This window comes from Leucoraja erinacea, chromosome 25, assembly GCF_028641065.1.
Source record: "Leucoraja erinacea ecotype New England chromosome 25, Leri_hhj_1, whole genome shotgun sequence".
Classification (NCBI taxonomy): Eukaryota; Metazoa; Chordata; class Chondrichthyes; order Rajiformes; family Rajidae; genus Leucoraja; species Leucoraja erinaceus.
Genome location: NC_073401.1, coordinates 3,611,478 through 3,628,413, shown reverse-complemented (window position 1 = coordinate 3,628,413; position 16,936 = coordinate 3,611,478). Strand labels below are relative to the sequence as shown.

At 44.1% G+C, this 16,936-nt stretch overlaps 1 protein-coding gene across 2 annotated transcripts in view; it reads left to right on the top strand.

The window, feature by feature from the left end:
* nos1 (nitric oxide synthase 1 (neuronal)) overlaps nucleotides 1–16,936 on the top strand; it is a 71,857-nt gene that overhangs the window by 34,923 nt on the left and 19,998 nt on the right. For both annotated transcript variants that reach the window (XM_055655589.1, XM_055655588.1), the window contains 9 exons: nucleotides 1,896–2,000; nucleotides 3,440–3,498; nucleotides 3,937–4,053; nucleotides 4,735–4,909; nucleotides 6,698–6,836; nucleotides 6,927–7,005; nucleotides 9,690–9,883; nucleotides 11,425–11,594; nucleotides 13,433–13,643. In XM_055655589.1, coding sequence (XP_055511564.1) covers nucleotides 1,896–2,000; nucleotides 3,440–3,498; nucleotides 3,937–4,053; nucleotides 4,735–4,909; nucleotides 6,698–6,836; nucleotides 6,927–7,005; nucleotides 9,690–9,883; nucleotides 11,425–11,594; nucleotides 13,433–13,643 — 1,249 coding nt within the window. The remainder of the gene's footprint in view (nucleotides 1–1,895; nucleotides 2,001–3,439; nucleotides 3,499–3,936; nucleotides 4,054–4,734; nucleotides 4,910–6,697; nucleotides 6,837–6,926; nucleotides 7,006–9,689; nucleotides 9,884–11,424; nucleotides 11,595–13,432; nucleotides 13,644–16,936) is intronic.

The window sequence follows — 16,936 nt, the reverse complement described above, 5'->3', positions numbered from 1 at the left end:
CCTGTTCCAATGCTGTACAATTCTGACTCTATAACTCTATAACATATCTCCTTCTCTCAATGAGAATAGACAACACCAAATTATATCAGCTCTACATAGCCAGGGAAAACAGATGGCCATATAAATACAGGTATATGCTCAGAATTCTGTGTACCAATGTTTCCTCTGGTGGCATTGGTAATGTTGTAAAATGACTCCAGTACAGCTGCCTATTGCCTCAAATTACAAGTTAAAGGCTAGCACAATGTATTTGTGGGTCTCTTTAGCACTTACTTCAGAGGAGCCCCAGATGTGGTCATACTTTGACTCGACAATAGACACAAAAAAGCTGGAGTAACTCAGTGAGCCAGACAGCATCTCTGGAGAAAAGGAATAGGTGATGTTTCGGGTCATGGCCCTTCTTCGGGATCAAACCTGGTTCTCTGAGGTAGCTGTGAGGCAACAGCTGTACTTGCTGCATCACTGTGCCACGCTGATGAACAGTCAGCATGGATTTCAAAGGGAAAATCTTGTTTTAATATCCTCACTAAGTTTTTCAGCGATAGCACAGATGGTTATTCAATAAATGTAATTTATCAAGATTTTCAACACATCATCAAAAAGGAGCGCAAGAATAGACTACTGAAAAAAGTCTAAAATCATGAGAGGCATAGATAGTGTAGACAGTCAGAACTTTTCCCCAGGATGAAAATATTAAATGTTAGAGGACCTAGAATTAAGGTCAGAGGAACAGAGTTTAAAGGAAATGGTTTGGGTGAGTTTTTGACACAGAGAGTGGTGGATGCTTAGAACAATCCTGCTGTGTGTGGTGATGGAGGCAGATACGATAGTAGCATTTAAGAGACTTTTGGATAGATATCCATGAATATGTAGGGAATGGAGGGATATGGATTATATGTAGGCACAGACATTATGTGACAAAGAGCCTGTTCCTGTGCTGTACTATTCTATGTGTAGGAAGAAGCTACAGATGCTGGTTTACATCAAAGATTGACACCAAATACTGGAGTAACGCAGCGGGTCAGGCAGCAACTCTGAAGAAAAGGAGTAGGTGACGCTTCGAGTCAAGACCCTTCTTCAGTGTGATAAAGGTTCTCAACCCGAAACGTCACCTATTATTTTTCTCCAGAGATGCTGCCTGACCTGCTGAGTTAAAGGCCTGTCCCACCGTACGAGGTAATTCAAGAGTTCTCCCGAGTTTTCCCCTGATTCGAACTCGGAGAATGTCTGTTGCGGGTCCGTAGGAGTTCGTGGATGCCCCGTAGTGACTCGTACGAGTAACAGTAGGTACTCGGGAAATCCGGTAAACTCATGACGTTTTTTCAACACTGTGAACAATGTCTACAGGTAAACATGGTTACTTTTTACTCGTACGAGCCGCTACTCCTACGGACCCGCTACGGACATTCTCCGAGTTCGAATCAGGGGAAAACTTGGGAGAACTCTTGAATTACCTCGTACAGTGGGACAGGCCCTTTACTCCAACATTTTGTGTCTGTACTTTTTTTTGTTCTATGAAATCACCAATTTCCTTCATTACTAAAAAAGGAAGATGTTTAGACTTTATTGCCTTCCATCACAGTGAGGAACATGGGGAATCCGCTATGGTGGATGTTTATTTTAATTTTTACGTAGTTGTGTGTCTTGTTGCTTTTTTTCAGTATGGCTGTACGGTAATTCAAATTTCACTGTACCTTAATTGGTACACGTGACAATAAACTGGCCTTGAAACCTTGACCTCATTAGTTAATTAAACTAACTTACTGATGGTTAACAGATGTTGCTTTTTATAAATAATGTCCAGTTTTATATTTCTACCATTGCATTAAAAAGAATCAATAGCAAAAAGTATGGAGCTGAAGCTTTGTGATTGCCCATATTTGTTTCTTTTGCAGGTGATATCCATGGATGAGTATGATATTGTGCATCTAGAACATGAAGCTTTGGTGCTGGTGATTACAAGCACTTTTGGCAATGGGGATCCACCTGAGAATGGAGAAGTATGAAACTTCTTGAATGAAACTCTGGCATTTATTTCCAAGTGAAACGTAGACAATAGACAATAGATAATAGACAATATGTGCAGGAGCAGGCCATTCGGCCCTTCGAGCCATTCAATGTGATCATGGCTGATCATCCCCAATCAGTACCCCGTTCCTGCCTTCTCCCCATATCCCCTGACTCCGCTATTTTTAAGAGCCCTATCTAGCTCTCTCTTGAAAGCGTCCAGAGAACCTGCCTCCACTGCCCTCTGAGGCAGAGATTTCCACAGACTCACTACGCTCTGTGATAAAAAGTGTTTCCTCATCTCTGTTCTAAATGGCTTACTCCTTATTCTTAAACTGGGGCCCCTAGTTCAGGACTCCCCCAACATCGGGAACATGTTTCCTGCCTCTAGCGTGTCCAAACCCTTAACAATCTTATATGTTTCAATGAGATATCCTCTCATCCTTCTAAACTCCATAGTGTACAACCCCAGCTGCTCCATTCTCTCAGCATATGACAGTTCCTCCGTTCCGGGAATTAAACTTGTAAACCTACGCTGCACTCCCTCAATAGTAAAATTGAAAAAGATCATAATGTACATGTAGTTCCCCTTTACACTTTTCTGAATGTTGCCACATCTACTGAAAGCCACTGCACAAATATTGCCAACAGTGGCTTATGCCCATTACCCATTAATCTTATATAGAAATAAGTATTCAATTACGCCATATGAGAGTCATGCCAGTGCCCTGCCAGTATCCCAGAGTTATGCTTATACTGACTCGCCCTAATGGAGTCTGAAGAAGGGTCTCGACACGAAACGTCACCCATTCCCTCTCTCCAGAGGTGCTGCCTGTCCCGCTGAGTTACTCCACTGCCTATCTTCACCCTAATGGAATGTTGCTATAAGAAGGTTTAAAATCTGAAACACAATGACTTTGCTTAATTTCGTGAAGAGACCACAAAGAGAGTTATAGTCAAACAACACAGAAAAAGGTCCTTCGGCCCACTTCTTCCATGCCAATTAAGATGCCCCATCTGAGCTAGTCCCATTTACCTTCAATTACCCCATGTCCCTCAAAACATTTCCTATCATAGTACCAGCCCAAGTGTATTTTAAATGCTGCTGTAGTACCTTCCTCAATTATTCCTCAACAGCTTGCTCTATATACCCACCTGTGAATATACCCACCTACTCAGTGAAAACGTTGTCCCTCAGCTCTGTATTAAATCCAGCACCTCTCTGTAAACTCACGATATCTATTCCCCTCAAGATTGTAATTAAACCAGTTTTGGCTTCATGAAAAGATTTCTATTTAAAATCTGAAGAATGTGAACTGTTCACTTCATAATGATGCAAACAACAAAATAGAACAATTAACATCATTGTACCTGAAAACAAATGCAAGTTCGCCGAATGGTTAGTCATGACTTTTCCATCTCGTTCTTCTAGAAATTTGCTTCTGCCCTGATGGAAATAAAGCACCCGCATTCAAAATCAGCAAAAGGACAGTGAGTGGGATTGAAATATTATTATCACTAATTCTCTTTTAAAATCATCAGACCCAAGGCAAATGATTATCTGTGAACTGAAGATTTAATGGCTATGATATTAGTGAATCAGTTTTTATGGCAGGGTGGCGCAGCGGTAGAGCTGCTGCCGTACAGCGCATGCAGCACCAGAGACCCAGGTTCGATCCCTACTACGGGTGCTGTTTCCCTACGACTTTGTGGGTTTTTTCCGAGATCTTCGGTTTCCTCCCACACTCCAAAGACGTACAGGTTTGTAGGTTAATTGGCTTGGTATAAATTGTAAATTGTCCCTAGTGTGTGTAGGGTGGTGTTGATATGCGGGGATTGCTGGCGGTGCAGACTCAGTGGGCTGATGGGTCTGTTTCCACGCTGTATCTCTAAACTAAACTAAAATAAATGTATCTATACTCTCTTCAGGGGTTATAAAGTTCGCTTCAACAGTGTATCCTCAGTCTCAGATGCCCGGAAATCTTCAAGTGATGAACCAGAACATAGAGACAACTATGGGAGTACTGGTCCCTTAGCCAATGTGAGGTAATGACTTCCAAACCAATATTTCTGAAACAACATTTTAAAATACTTCAGGTTGTTACCTAGGGTGAAGTGGTTGACATGTGGGGAGGTTGAACTTCAGGAGAGAGATGATCTACCTGAAAAGTATGCCAATGGGTATTAACAAGGTAGAGTTGCTGCCTGACAGCGCTTACAGCGCCGGAGACCCGGGTTCAATCCTGATTACGGGTGCTGTCTGTACGGAGTTTGTACGTTCTCCCCGTGGCTTGCGTGGGTTTTCTCCAAGATCTTCAGTTCCCCGCCACACTCCAACGATGTACAGGTTTTTGGGATAATTGGCTTGGTATAAATGTAAAATTGTCCCGAGTATGTGTAGGATAGTGTTTGTGTGGGGATCGCTGGTCGGTGCGGACTCGGTGGGCCGAAGGGCCTGTTTCCGCACTGTATCTCTAAACTACGCTATATTAAAATAAAATGCACAAAAAATGACTGGAACACATTTCAGTCTGTGCAATGGAAAAGGAGCATTGGAAAGCAAACCCACAGTGTTTTTGTAACATGCCAACCGAACTACCCCAACAAAAGCTGACTAACTATTTACACAGGTTCTTGTTTGCTGCCTTTTGTAATTAAAATGTGCAAAAGAACATAAATAATGACGTGCTTATATTAAATTCTCAGTGTGATTGTATTGTTTTGCAGATTCTCTGTCTTTGGCCTTGGTTCTCGAGTTTATCCACATTTCTGTGCTTTTGCTCGTGCTGTTGACACCCTACTGGGAGAGTTTGGTGGAGAAAGAATTATGAGGATGGGTGAGGGCGATGAACTCTGTGGACAGGAGGAATCATTTCGAACATGGGCTAAGAGAGTTTTTAAGGTTATTATATTTTCCTACATAACTATTCACATTTAAAAACTAAATCTGTCTCATCTTACTTACTAAAACCTAATTTTGAATTAACACACAAATAGTTAAATATTAAATATTAAAGAAATTGCACAATTTCAAATTTCAATGTAAATGAAAATGTACAAAATGTACAGGGAAGATTGATCAAACTAAATTGACAGTGGAAGGTCTGATGAAAGGTCCTCACCCGAAACATCACCCTTTCATGTTCTTCAGAGATAATGCCTGACGCACTGAGAGTGTATTATCTGTGCGGAGAAGGTATTAGAAGTATTAGCTGTAAGGAGAAGTTGGACAAACTTGGATTGTTTTCTCTAGAATGTCGGAGGCTGTGGGGAGTCCTGACAATTATGAGAAGCATAGATAGGGTAGACAGTCAGACATTTTTTTCAAAGAGTGAAAATGCCTGTCTCGAGACCATAGCATTAGAGGGGCAAAGATTAAAGGAAATGTGTGAGGTAAATGTAACTTGGCATCATGTTTGGCAGGACTGTGTGGGCTTAAGGGTCTATTCCTGTGCTGCATTGTTTTATGTTCTATGTTAATGAAAGATTATTGACCAAAGGCATTAATTTTGCTTCACAAATGCTCCAGCATTTCTGTTTTCATGTCAATTATCCAAAATCAGCAATAATTCGTTTTTACACCAAAATCGTCTTTTTTATGTTTACGTATGAAGAATTTTAATGTTCCAGTCAACAGATCACTGGCATATGCAAAAGGATTAGAAGTACATTAGAAAGTAACAGCAGAGTGTTAATAGAATGTAGCAAATTAGTGGCAGAGCATATAAATGTAATAAGAATAATGAAAAGTGATGTTTATTTTGTGCTGGTGAACACTAAACAGCGGGACACTGATTGAGGCAGGCACCATGCATGAAGAGAAATGCAGAATGTAAGTTTGCAATCAATTGCGGAGACCAGGCCACAGTGTGGGATGTTGCTTCACTGATGAAAGAACAATTTATACAGTGTCGTTAATACTGTAAAGTGCCTCAGACTGATTCAGAATAAAAATGCCAACCAGAAATTTGAGGAATGGTGGCAAAACAGAAGTTTAGACCAACAGCTACATTACAGGTTTGATGAGATCTTAAAGGAAGAAGGTGAAGAGAATTAGAAAGCAAAATGCAACCATGTCCTTCCTCAAACACCAGTCCCTTGAGTTACAGTGAACCAACTAATTGCCATGTAAATGTGTATACACCAATATAACACACGTATAAAGTTAGGAAGCGTGCAACAGCGATTCACCAGGTTGTCACCTGAACTTGCAGTTTGGATTAAGAGGGAAAGAGTAAGGAGAGGTTGCATAGGCTGCAACCTCTTTTGCTTTGAGCATGGGAGGCTGAGCGATGACCTTATTAATCTGTACAAGATCACGAGGAACATGGATAAAGTGTACGCTCATAGTCTATTTCCCAGGGTTTTCCCAATTCCAGAACTAGAGGGCATAGGGAAACTTTTCATCCAGAGGGCAGTTTGTATCTAAAATGAGCCGCCAGAGGAAGCTAAAGAAGCAGAATAAATTATAATTTAAAATTACATATGGACAGAAATATATTTAGATAGGAGAGGTTTGCAAGGGATTGGGACAAATAGACTGAAATGAGACTAGTCCAATACGCCAATTTGGTCCGCCTGTTCAAGGTGGCTGATCGGTCTGTTTCCATGCTGTACAGCTCTATGACACTATGACTATGACTCTGTGACTGCATGACTCTATGCTTCTGTGACTCTATGCTGCTTTTAGGCTGCCTGTGATGTATTCTGCGTGGGGGATGATGTCAATATTGAAAATGCCAACAAATCCTTAATAAGTAATGATCGCAGCTGGAAGAGGGCAAAATTCCGCCTGTCCTATCAAGCCACAGCACCTGACCTCACGCAAGGTATGTGTTACTGAAACATAACTTGCACACTTTTAATTATTATCTTTTGATTGTTATAAATAACACTTTGAATGTTTCCTTCTGGCAAAGCTCTCAATAGCATTCATAAAAAGAAAATTTCTACTGCAAGATTATTATCCCGACACAACTTACAAAATCCAAAATCCAGGTACTGCATTTTAGCTTTTTTGGAATAAACCTTTGAATGTAATCATGTCCTTCATGTTAAAATATTAAGTGTTTGTTGCTTTGCTACTCCTACTGAGAGTGAGTTATTATATCATAATTATAAACTGAAAAACAAGGTTGTATATATGCAAACCTTTTAAGACCTCGAGGATTCCTTTAATAAATTTGCAGACAGGGAACTACTTTTCAAATGTTGTCAGAGATAGATACAAAATGCTGGAATAACTCAACGAGACAGGCAGCATCACTGGAGAGAAGGAATGGGTGACGTTTCATGTCGAATCCCTTCTTCAATGTTTTCGCTATTTTCATATGTATTTACATTTATGTTCTACATTCACGTTTTAACAGTTAATAAGTGTGTAGTGTGATGCAGTGATGTTGGTTGATGCATAGCTAGGGTACTGCTGAGAACTCTACTTACTATCATGGCATAATTCCCAGTCAACTGAAAGAGAAGTTTGGACTTCTCCACACCATACCCCTGCAATTGCACAACTTCATCAATATTGCCTTGCAATGCCACTGTAGATCACGTGTTTGAGCCCGAGGAATGGATCATGAAGCCATATCTCCAAGAGATGAGATTGATCCAGGACTAACACAGAGGCACCAGATATCCAAGATAAAGTCACCACCTTCCAAAGCTGACTGGGTTTGTTGGTTAATGCAAAAAATGTAGTGGAGAGTTCCACTGCTCATGATGGGAGAGGGCAGGCACGGAACTCGCTATCAAAATATGGAGGGGACTGGGGGACAATTTTTTGGCGTCCGCGCGCGCGCGCATGCGCACACTCACACACACGCGCGCGAGGCTTCGGGGGCTCAATCCAATGCTAAATGCAACTCAACTCTGCCTGTCTCGCCAGGTTAATCTACAAGCCTTGCCCAGATTGACAGAACACCAGTGCTGCTTCTCCGCGCTGGCCATATTTCCCGCAAGCCCAGGCAGGTTAACCGGGCGGGACAGGCACAGTTGAGCTGGGTTTAGCGCTGCTTCTCTGCGCTGGCTGTGGGCCTGGGGGTACAGCTCGCATCTGACTCTCGATGTTCAGAGTTCAGAGTCGACATCTTGCGGGAAGTAACTATTCCACCTGGTTGTTGTAGTCTTCAGGCTGCGGTACCTTTTACCTGAAGGTAGATCCCCACGGGATGATTCCTCTGGGCAATGTTGATGCTTTCCAGCCTTTGCCTTGCAGTCGAGATTGACTCGTTTTGTGAAGCCAAGGTCAGCCATGACTACGTGGCTGTGGCACCCACCCGTGGGGGGGGGTGGGGAGTACTCGGGTGGGGACGGGACAGCGCCGGAGACCCGGCCGCATTCGATCTTGGCTGTGGATGAGGCGCAGGTCTGTGCCACGTCTCCCCCCTCCAATCCCCACACTCTATCCTCAGTCCCAACCCCCCCCCACTCCTCCCTCCCTCCTCCAATGATCGCGCTGAATCATCACGTCCCACCCCCATTGCCTGCTGACCGACGTCTCTCTCGTCAAATCAACGTCCTCGATCAGCAGTCCCACCCCCACTGTCTCGCGGAAAGCGGAGATATCACCGGGTTTTTAAATCTGGATTACATAAACATGGGGGGGATGTCCCCCACCTCTCAAAACAGAGGTCCCCTGTCCCTCCCGGGTTTTCCGCCCCTGGGAGAGGGGAGACGAGGGAGCCATCTGTCAAAAGGTGAAAAGGTGGAATGTATTCATAGGATGTTGGATTTTAAGTCCAACGAAAAGTGTGCATAAAACTGTTAAACAATATGCAAACCATAGGATTTAGCCTCTGCTGTGCAGACTGCTTCTGATCAAGTTGATCAAGAGGTGGAATGTAACTTTAAATTATTGTGTGAGCTGGTGCTTTGTGTTAGTTCATTGCGGTGCTGTGCCTTGTTACTGCTCATCATGACACCCCTTGTCTTGGATTACTGTTCCAGCCGTTTCCTTGCCTCAATCTACAAATACATTGCTTGCTGTTGAATGGAATCAAATAGACAGGGAAGTCCCTGGTTTGATCCTAATACTGTGCTGAATTCACTCTTCTTGGTGCTGGTCCTTGTAGCCCATAGAGTAAGAAAACTTTCGAGGGGTCTATTGGGATTTTATCTCCTGATCCATGAAGGATGAGATTTGTTGGAAGTTTGTATAGCTGATTAATTTTTAGACTAGAGATACAGCGCGGAAACAGGCCCTTCGCCCAGCGAGTCCGCACATCAACACTATCCTACACACACCAGGGACAATGTTTACATTTACACCATACCAATTAATAGTCAAACCTGTACGTCTTTGGAGTGTGGGAGGAAACCGTAGATCTCAGAGAAAACCCACGCAGTCACAGTGTGAACGGACAAATTACGTACAGACAGCGCCCGTAGCCAGGATCGAAACCGGGTCTCTGGCGTTGTGAGGCTGTAGCTACGGTGCCACCCTTTGATGTAAATGGGGACAGGATTAGGCTGCCTCTGTGGTCAATTAGCTGAATTATTATTATCATCTGATGTTGAAACATGAAGCTGCTTCACTTGGATACATGGGCAGAATCTTATCACAACATGCAGAATTCTCAGGAAAATTATTTAAACACAGGGTGAAACGAGCAAACAGAAATGTAGGTTGAGTGTTGTGTTTAATCCCGATGTTTGAAGCATTGTTCTGTCTTTCCATGTAGCCGGTCCACAATACTACTGCGGATACACACAGACAATCTGGACGAATTGAGCTACCAGCCTGGTGACCACCTTTGTGTCTTTCCTGGCAACCATGAGATTTTGGTCAATGCCTTGATCAACCGATTAGAAGATGCACCTCCAGCAAATAAGGTCATAAAGGTGGAGTTCCTGGAAGAGAAAACTACAGCTTTAGGTAATTCACACACATCCGAGATTTCATAGAAAAATATCCGATGGCCTGGACATAAACTATGATGATTTCAGGCAAGATGATATGATCTCGTAAAGACGATTGGGCTGTTTGAGAGTTATTTTGGGGAACATGAGAGGTGCATATGCCCATCATACCTGATAGAGTACTTGAGTCATACAAATCCTTTGATCCAGAGAATGTTTCAACTATCAACCACTCATTTGCAATAATCCTGTGTTAATCCCATTTTAGTCTCTCCACATTCCCAGCAACTCCCCTCAAATTCCACCACTCACCTACACACTAGATAAATTAACCTAGCAAACTTAGATGACTTGGGATATGGAAGGAAACCAGACCATCGAAGGGAATTCCTCAAGGATACAGGAAGAATGTGCAAACTCCACGTAGAAAGCACGGGAGGTCAGGGTTGAGCCTTGTCATAATAGCTTCAAGGCAGCAGCTTAATTAGCTGCACTAATGTGCCAGTCCAACAATTTTAGTAACTTCTGCTATTTAGATTATACTTTACTATCATTGGAGAGGCCCTGTGGTCAGAAGGAGAGGAGGAGGGACGCAGGAGATCCATCAATGGTTCAGTTTGAAGAGTGTGTGTGACAAGAGATAGCTCCAGTAGTCGCTTGCAGGCACGAGCAGCTCGGCATCAGTCGGCAACACTGGGTGAAACTTCATGATCTCACATGATGTGTCAAGTTGAGCACTGGACCAACAGAAGTCCTGCTCTTTCATTCCAACACTTAGGTTTAGGTACGCTAATGGAAACAGGCCCTTTAGCTCACCAAGTCCATTGATGACATTAGTTCAGTGTTATCTCACATTCACATCCACTCCCTATGCACTAGGGTCAATTTACAGAAGCCAATTGTCCTGCAAACCCGCTGGACTTTGCAATGTGAGAAGGGACCCAAGCACCCTAAGGAAACCCCATGGACAGAGGGAGAATGTGCAAACTCCAAACAGACAGTACTCAAGGTCAGGATTGAACCTGGGTCTCCAGCGTTGTGAGGCAGAAGCTCTACCAGCTGCACCACTGTGCTGCCCTTTACACCACTGTGCTGCCCTTTACACCACTGTGCTGCCCTTACTCATCTTAGCTCTCAGGTTATTCCAAGGTCTGAGTAGCACCCTGTACATGCTACAGAGAGTCAACATTTTATTGATTAGGGTCTTAACTTACCCCGGAGATCCAGAGTAGACCCCAGAATTTTGCTGCATGCTTACTCCCTCGGCCACCACTCCATGAAGTCTTTGTGAAGTTGTTTTGCCGCAACAGCTGGAATGCGTTAGGTTTGCAAGTAGGTGCACAATCCCCTTGTTGTGTATCTGTGTTCCTTCTCCTCTCCCCCAGCTTTACTTCAATCCATGGGCTCGGCCCTTCCAGGAATACTGACCAAAATCCCTGGAAGTGCAACGCCCAGAAAAGTAAATCATCCCTTAAGTTTCTGGTATTTATAGTGAGAATGGTAAGTTAATGTTTGCAGTTTGTGAAACAGAAGGAACAAACTCTTTCGTTCACACAGGTGTCATTAGCAACTGGTGTGATGAGACCCGCATTCCACCTGCCACCATCTCTCAAGTCTTCAAGTACTATCTGGATATCACAACTCCTCCCATTCCACTTCTCCTGCAGCAGTTTGCTCTCCTGGCAAAAGATGACCAGCAGAAGAAAAGACTTGAAGTTCTCAGTAAGGTAAATCCTTGCAACTTGGAAGTTAAACTCGGTTTTGAAAAACGAAAGGGTGAGCCGTTTGCTAGATGCCATATGTGCTCCTTCACATAAAATATTCCAGCATCCAAAACAAAGTCGACATTTATTAGCTGCAATTTGAACTATTACTGTCTTGTATGCAGCTTGGGTAAGGGCCAACAAGGTGTGAAGAAATATCAAAATACTCTTGACAGGTATTGTTAAACTTAATCGATAGCCCAGTAAAAAACGTGTAGTGAAACCTCACTGTACTATGAAACTTCCATAGGCAAGAAAACATGCAGCAAGAAACTCCCTTAGGCAAGAAAGCCTGTGTATATTGTGCCAACCGCACCCTTTATCAAATCAAATATATTTACCTGTTGAAATATAGACTAAGGCGATTAACTCCAAAGGTACTGACTAGAATGCTGGAGTTGCAGGATCTGGCTACATTCTCATTTCTTTGACTTTGATATTTCCTCACACATCTCTGACCCGCAGACCCTCAGCATAGGAGTACCGCAAGGCTGCGTACTCTCCCCTCTCCTCTACTCTCTCTACACCAACGACTGCACCTCCACAGTCTCCTCTGTCAAGCTTCTCAAGTTTGCGGACGACACAACCCTGATTGGACTGATCCAGGATGGGGAGGAATCTGCCTACAGATAGGAAGTGATACAGCTGGCGTCCTGGTGCCATTGCAACAACCTAGAGCTCAATGCTCTTAAGACAATGGAATTGAGTGTAGAATTTAGGAGAGCCCCCCCTCCCCTCACCCCACTCACCATCAACAACACCACAGTCACATCTGTGGAGTATTTTAAGTTTCTGGGAACCATCATCTCCAAGGACCTTAAGTTGGGGGGGCTACCATCAACTCCACAGTCAAAAAGGCACAAGAGAAGATGTACTTCCTGCAGCAGCTGAGGACGCACAATCTGCCACAGGAAATGATGGTCCAATTCTACACGGCCATCGTAGAGTCTGTCCTCACCTTCTCCATCATGGTCTGGTTTGGCTCAGCCACCAAGCACGACACTCGGAGGCGGCAGCAAATCGTCCGATCAGCTGAGAAGGTTATTGGCTACAACCTTCCCTCCATTGACGAACTGTATACTGCAAGGGCCAGGAAGTGAGCGGGTAAGATCACCTCTGACCCCTCTACCCTGGCCACAAACTCTTTGAATCACTTCCCTCTGGAAGGCTATTCCAGATTGTCAAAACTGCCACAACCAGACATACAAACATTTTTTTTCCGCGAGCAGTAGCTCTACACAATAACCAAAAATCTGTAGCCTCCTTTTCCTCGGGTATTTTATTTAATTCACATGTTTAATCGATAATGTTTTATTGTTAATGTTTAATGTTTTATGTGTCATTCCTAACTGTCACTGTATGTCATATTGTCACTTGCGGGCGATGCACCAACAAATTCCTTGTACGTGAATACTTGGCCAATAAACCTATTCCTTCCTTCATTCACCTTGTCAGTCCTTACCCAAGCTCCACACAAGACAGCAATACTTCAAAGAGCAACTAATAAAATCAGACTTTGTATTGGAGGGGTCGTACATTGACATGACCAAGACTAACAATCTAACAAACACTACAAAGCTTTAATTTCTCATTCTCTGCTTGTGCTTGCTTTTACAAACCGTCTTGTACTCGTTTTATTTTAATCTGATCTAGCAACAGGGCTCAGAGTTCTAGCAACTTTTAATTTATGACCATGTTTTGCATTGTAATGAGATTGTTTAGTCTATGATGGATCTCACCTTTCAATAATCAATTAACTTAATGATAACACACTGGATAAGAGCTATGCCTTCCGTTGACAGGGTTTGCAGGAGTACGAGGAATGGAAGTGGTACAATAACCCGACCATCGTGGAAGTGCTGGAAGAATTTCCCTCTGTGCAAGTGCCAGCAACGCTGTTGCTTACACAGCTTCCTCTACTGCAGCCTCGATATTACTCAATCAGCTCATCCCCTGACATGTACCCAGATGAGATTCACCTCACAGTGGCTGTGGTTTCGTATCGTACAAGAGGTACATGCATCAAAAGTAGGAGAGATGTATTCATCATTGCCAAACAGCTGTGCTTCGTAATAGTGTAATTTTAAGAGGACTGGAAATATGAATATTATGTTCATGGCAGCTTTGGGGACGGGAACCAATCCTTAATGGATTATAGTCAAGCATGAAGGACAATGTAACACCATCCAGGTTAAAGGATGAGGGGGGGATATCATTGAAACTTACCAAACAGTGTAAGGCTTGCATAGAGTGGATGTGGAGAGGATGTTTTCACTAGTGGGAAAGTCTAGGACCAGAGGTCACAGCCTCTGAATAAAAAGGATGTCCCTGAAGGAGATGAGAAGGAATTTCTTTAATCAGAGGGTGGTTTAGTCAGCGTCATTGCCACAGAACGCTGTGGAGGCCAAGTCAAAGGATATTTTTAACGCAGATACAGATAGATTCTTGGTTAGTATGGGTGTCAGGGGTTATGGGGAAAAGGCAGGAGAACGTGGTTGAGGGGGAGAGTTAGATCAACCATGATTGAATGGCGGAGTATTGATGGGCCAGATGGCCTAATTCTGCTCCTATCACTTATGAGCTTATGAATTTATAAAACCATCCACATGATAAACAATAGGAAACATTAAAGGGGCTGTCCCACTGCGGCGACCTGATTGGCGAGTTTAGAAGAGTTTGCCTCATACTCGTAGCATGGTCGACACGAGGTCCTAGGATGTCTTTGTAACTCTCCTTCATGCTTGAGAGTAGTCCCCACGTACTCGAGGCCTTAGCTATGTTGCAGCGTTTTTTTCAACATGCTGAAAAATGCCCGCGAGGAAAAAAAAGTCGCCATGGAAAAAATCGATATTTTTTTTACGCGTAGGTTTAGTCGAAGTAGGTCGTAGTAGGTCGGCATGTTATTCGTAGGTAATCGCGGGTAGTTGAAGATAATCAAAGGTAGTCGTAGATAGTCTTCCACATAGAAGGAGGTTGAAGGAGGCCTTCAACATGACACTTTTTCAAACTCTTCTAAACTTTTCTAAACTCGCCAATTAGTTTGCCGCAGTGGGACAGACCCTAAAAATTGTAATCCACTGTGCAAAGAATGAACAAAGTAAATGATTCATGTATTGAAAGTCACCGTCCAATGAAGGCACTAATATAATGAGATGTTGATTTTATGTAACAAAGTGTGGTGATAATCCTCAAAATACAATGTTGGTCTCTTGCCAAATTTTGTATAGTGGTTTGGCAGTGATCAGTCAGGTTCCTTCAACGTTCGACTTGATGTTAGCGCTCCCTGCCCTGAGGGACTGTGGTTGTTTTTGTGTATTAATTTTGTGAAAATTCCCGCGGTCACGGGGAGAACGTTCTAAGTCTAACAGCACCCGAAGTCAGGATCGAACACCTGGTCTCTGGCGTTGCAAACGCTGTAATGGGCCTGTCCCAATTATATGATTTTTCAGGCGACTGTCAAGTCGTAGCCGGTCGCTGAAAAAACGGCAACTGGAACAGCGACTGGAATGGCGCCTGCCAGAGTGACACACGCACACACACATACACACATCGTTTCTTTCACCAGTCAGTTATGCAGGCGGGGGACAGGGCAAGCGGGGGGAACGCTGTCTGAGTGAAATTCACACGGTGCAAAGCCAATGTGGTACAGACACACAACACGATGAACAGGAAGGTTGGCGCTGTAATTAAGACGGTGAAAGCACAGTGTACGGGAAGGGTCACTTAACTCCTTTAAAAGGGGGAGGGAGAGAGGGGAGAGAGCGGGGAGAAGGGGGAGACGGGGTGGGGAAAAGGAGTGGAGACAACTTTTAAGGCCAGAGATACACGGCTGTGATGCTCGGCGGACATTAACATTATCAGTCGGTTATCCTTGGTTCTGAAAACTACTGTTCACAATTTCTTTTCCCCAATGAGCCAATGAAATTCACCGGTCAGCACAAGAATTCTCGCTACTCTCCATGGCGACTTCATTCAGGTCACCAGAATGAGGCCGCGACTATTTCCGAGAATGCGGGAACTCCTCACGACCATGAAGGTGACTCCCCGGCAACCACCCGCGAACATGTGGCCATCATGTAGTGACCGCACGGTCTCCTGTAGTCGCTTAAAAAGTCGCCTAAGTGGGGCAGGCCCATTAGGCAGCAACTCTACCGCTGCACCACCGTGCTTCCCCTGGTTGCGCAGCGGTAGATTGACTCATTTTTGGTCTGCTCAATGGCTGCCACCTTCAGCCTCAACACCCAATCGGAGGAGCTCATAAAAACATAATCAATTGGTGAATGGTATTTTTTAAAGTAATTAGATTGGTTTGCACCATTGTTTTGTTCATTTAGATACAAGCACACAATCAGGGGGCAAGCGTAGATCATATAGACACAGTGAACTTTTATCTCCTGTTCTGTGTTATGTTTACATATTCTGTTGTGCTGCAGCAAGCGAGGATTTCATTGTCCTATCTGGGTCACATGATAATAAAGCTCTCTTGATTCTTGAGTTCCTCTTGTTCCTGCTACCATTAATTATGATTGTGGGTGCATGCTCTGTCTCAATGTTAGATTGCTACTCCCTACCTGTGACATTTCAAAATAGATGTAACACTCCATTTACACAAAGGAAACAGCTGATACATGCTCCAATGTCTTTAAAAGTAGAAATGTGTGGGAAGGAACTGCAAATGTTGGTTTAAACCAAAGATAGACATAAAAAGCTGGAGTAACTCAGGAGGTCAGACAACATCTCTGGAGATAAGGAATAGGTGACGTTACGGGTCGAGACCCTCAGTGCCGGATTTAAATGAAGAGAGGCCCTAAGCTGTTCCACTTGTGAGGCCCCCAACGACCGGACAGCCATGGCGGCCAAATCTCCCACAATTCAAAGCGAGGGAGAAAGTGCCCAGCGCCGACCAGTTGCCGTTGCAGTGCGCATGCGCAGGGCGGCCGATGATGTGCTGGCCGTGGTTGTGCGCATGTGCAAGGCGGCCTGTCGTGCCGGCGGATGAGGAGCGAGCGGAGCCCGGCGGCCCGGACACGGATAGTGGGGGAAGATGGAGAGAGAGAGATAAAGAGGGGGGGGTGGGCCGCCCAGAGTTGAACGGTAGGTGTTCTGCCGTGGCCGGAGGCCCCCCTAGACCTCGAGGCCCATCAATTTTTTCGGGGGGCCCCCTAGAAAGTGGGGACCCTAAGCTATAGCTTGTTTAGCTTATACGTAAATCCGGCAGTGGAGACCCTTCTTCAGTCCGAAGAAGGGTCTCAACCCAAAACGTCACCTATTCCTTTTATCCAGAGATGCTGCCTGACCCGCTGAGT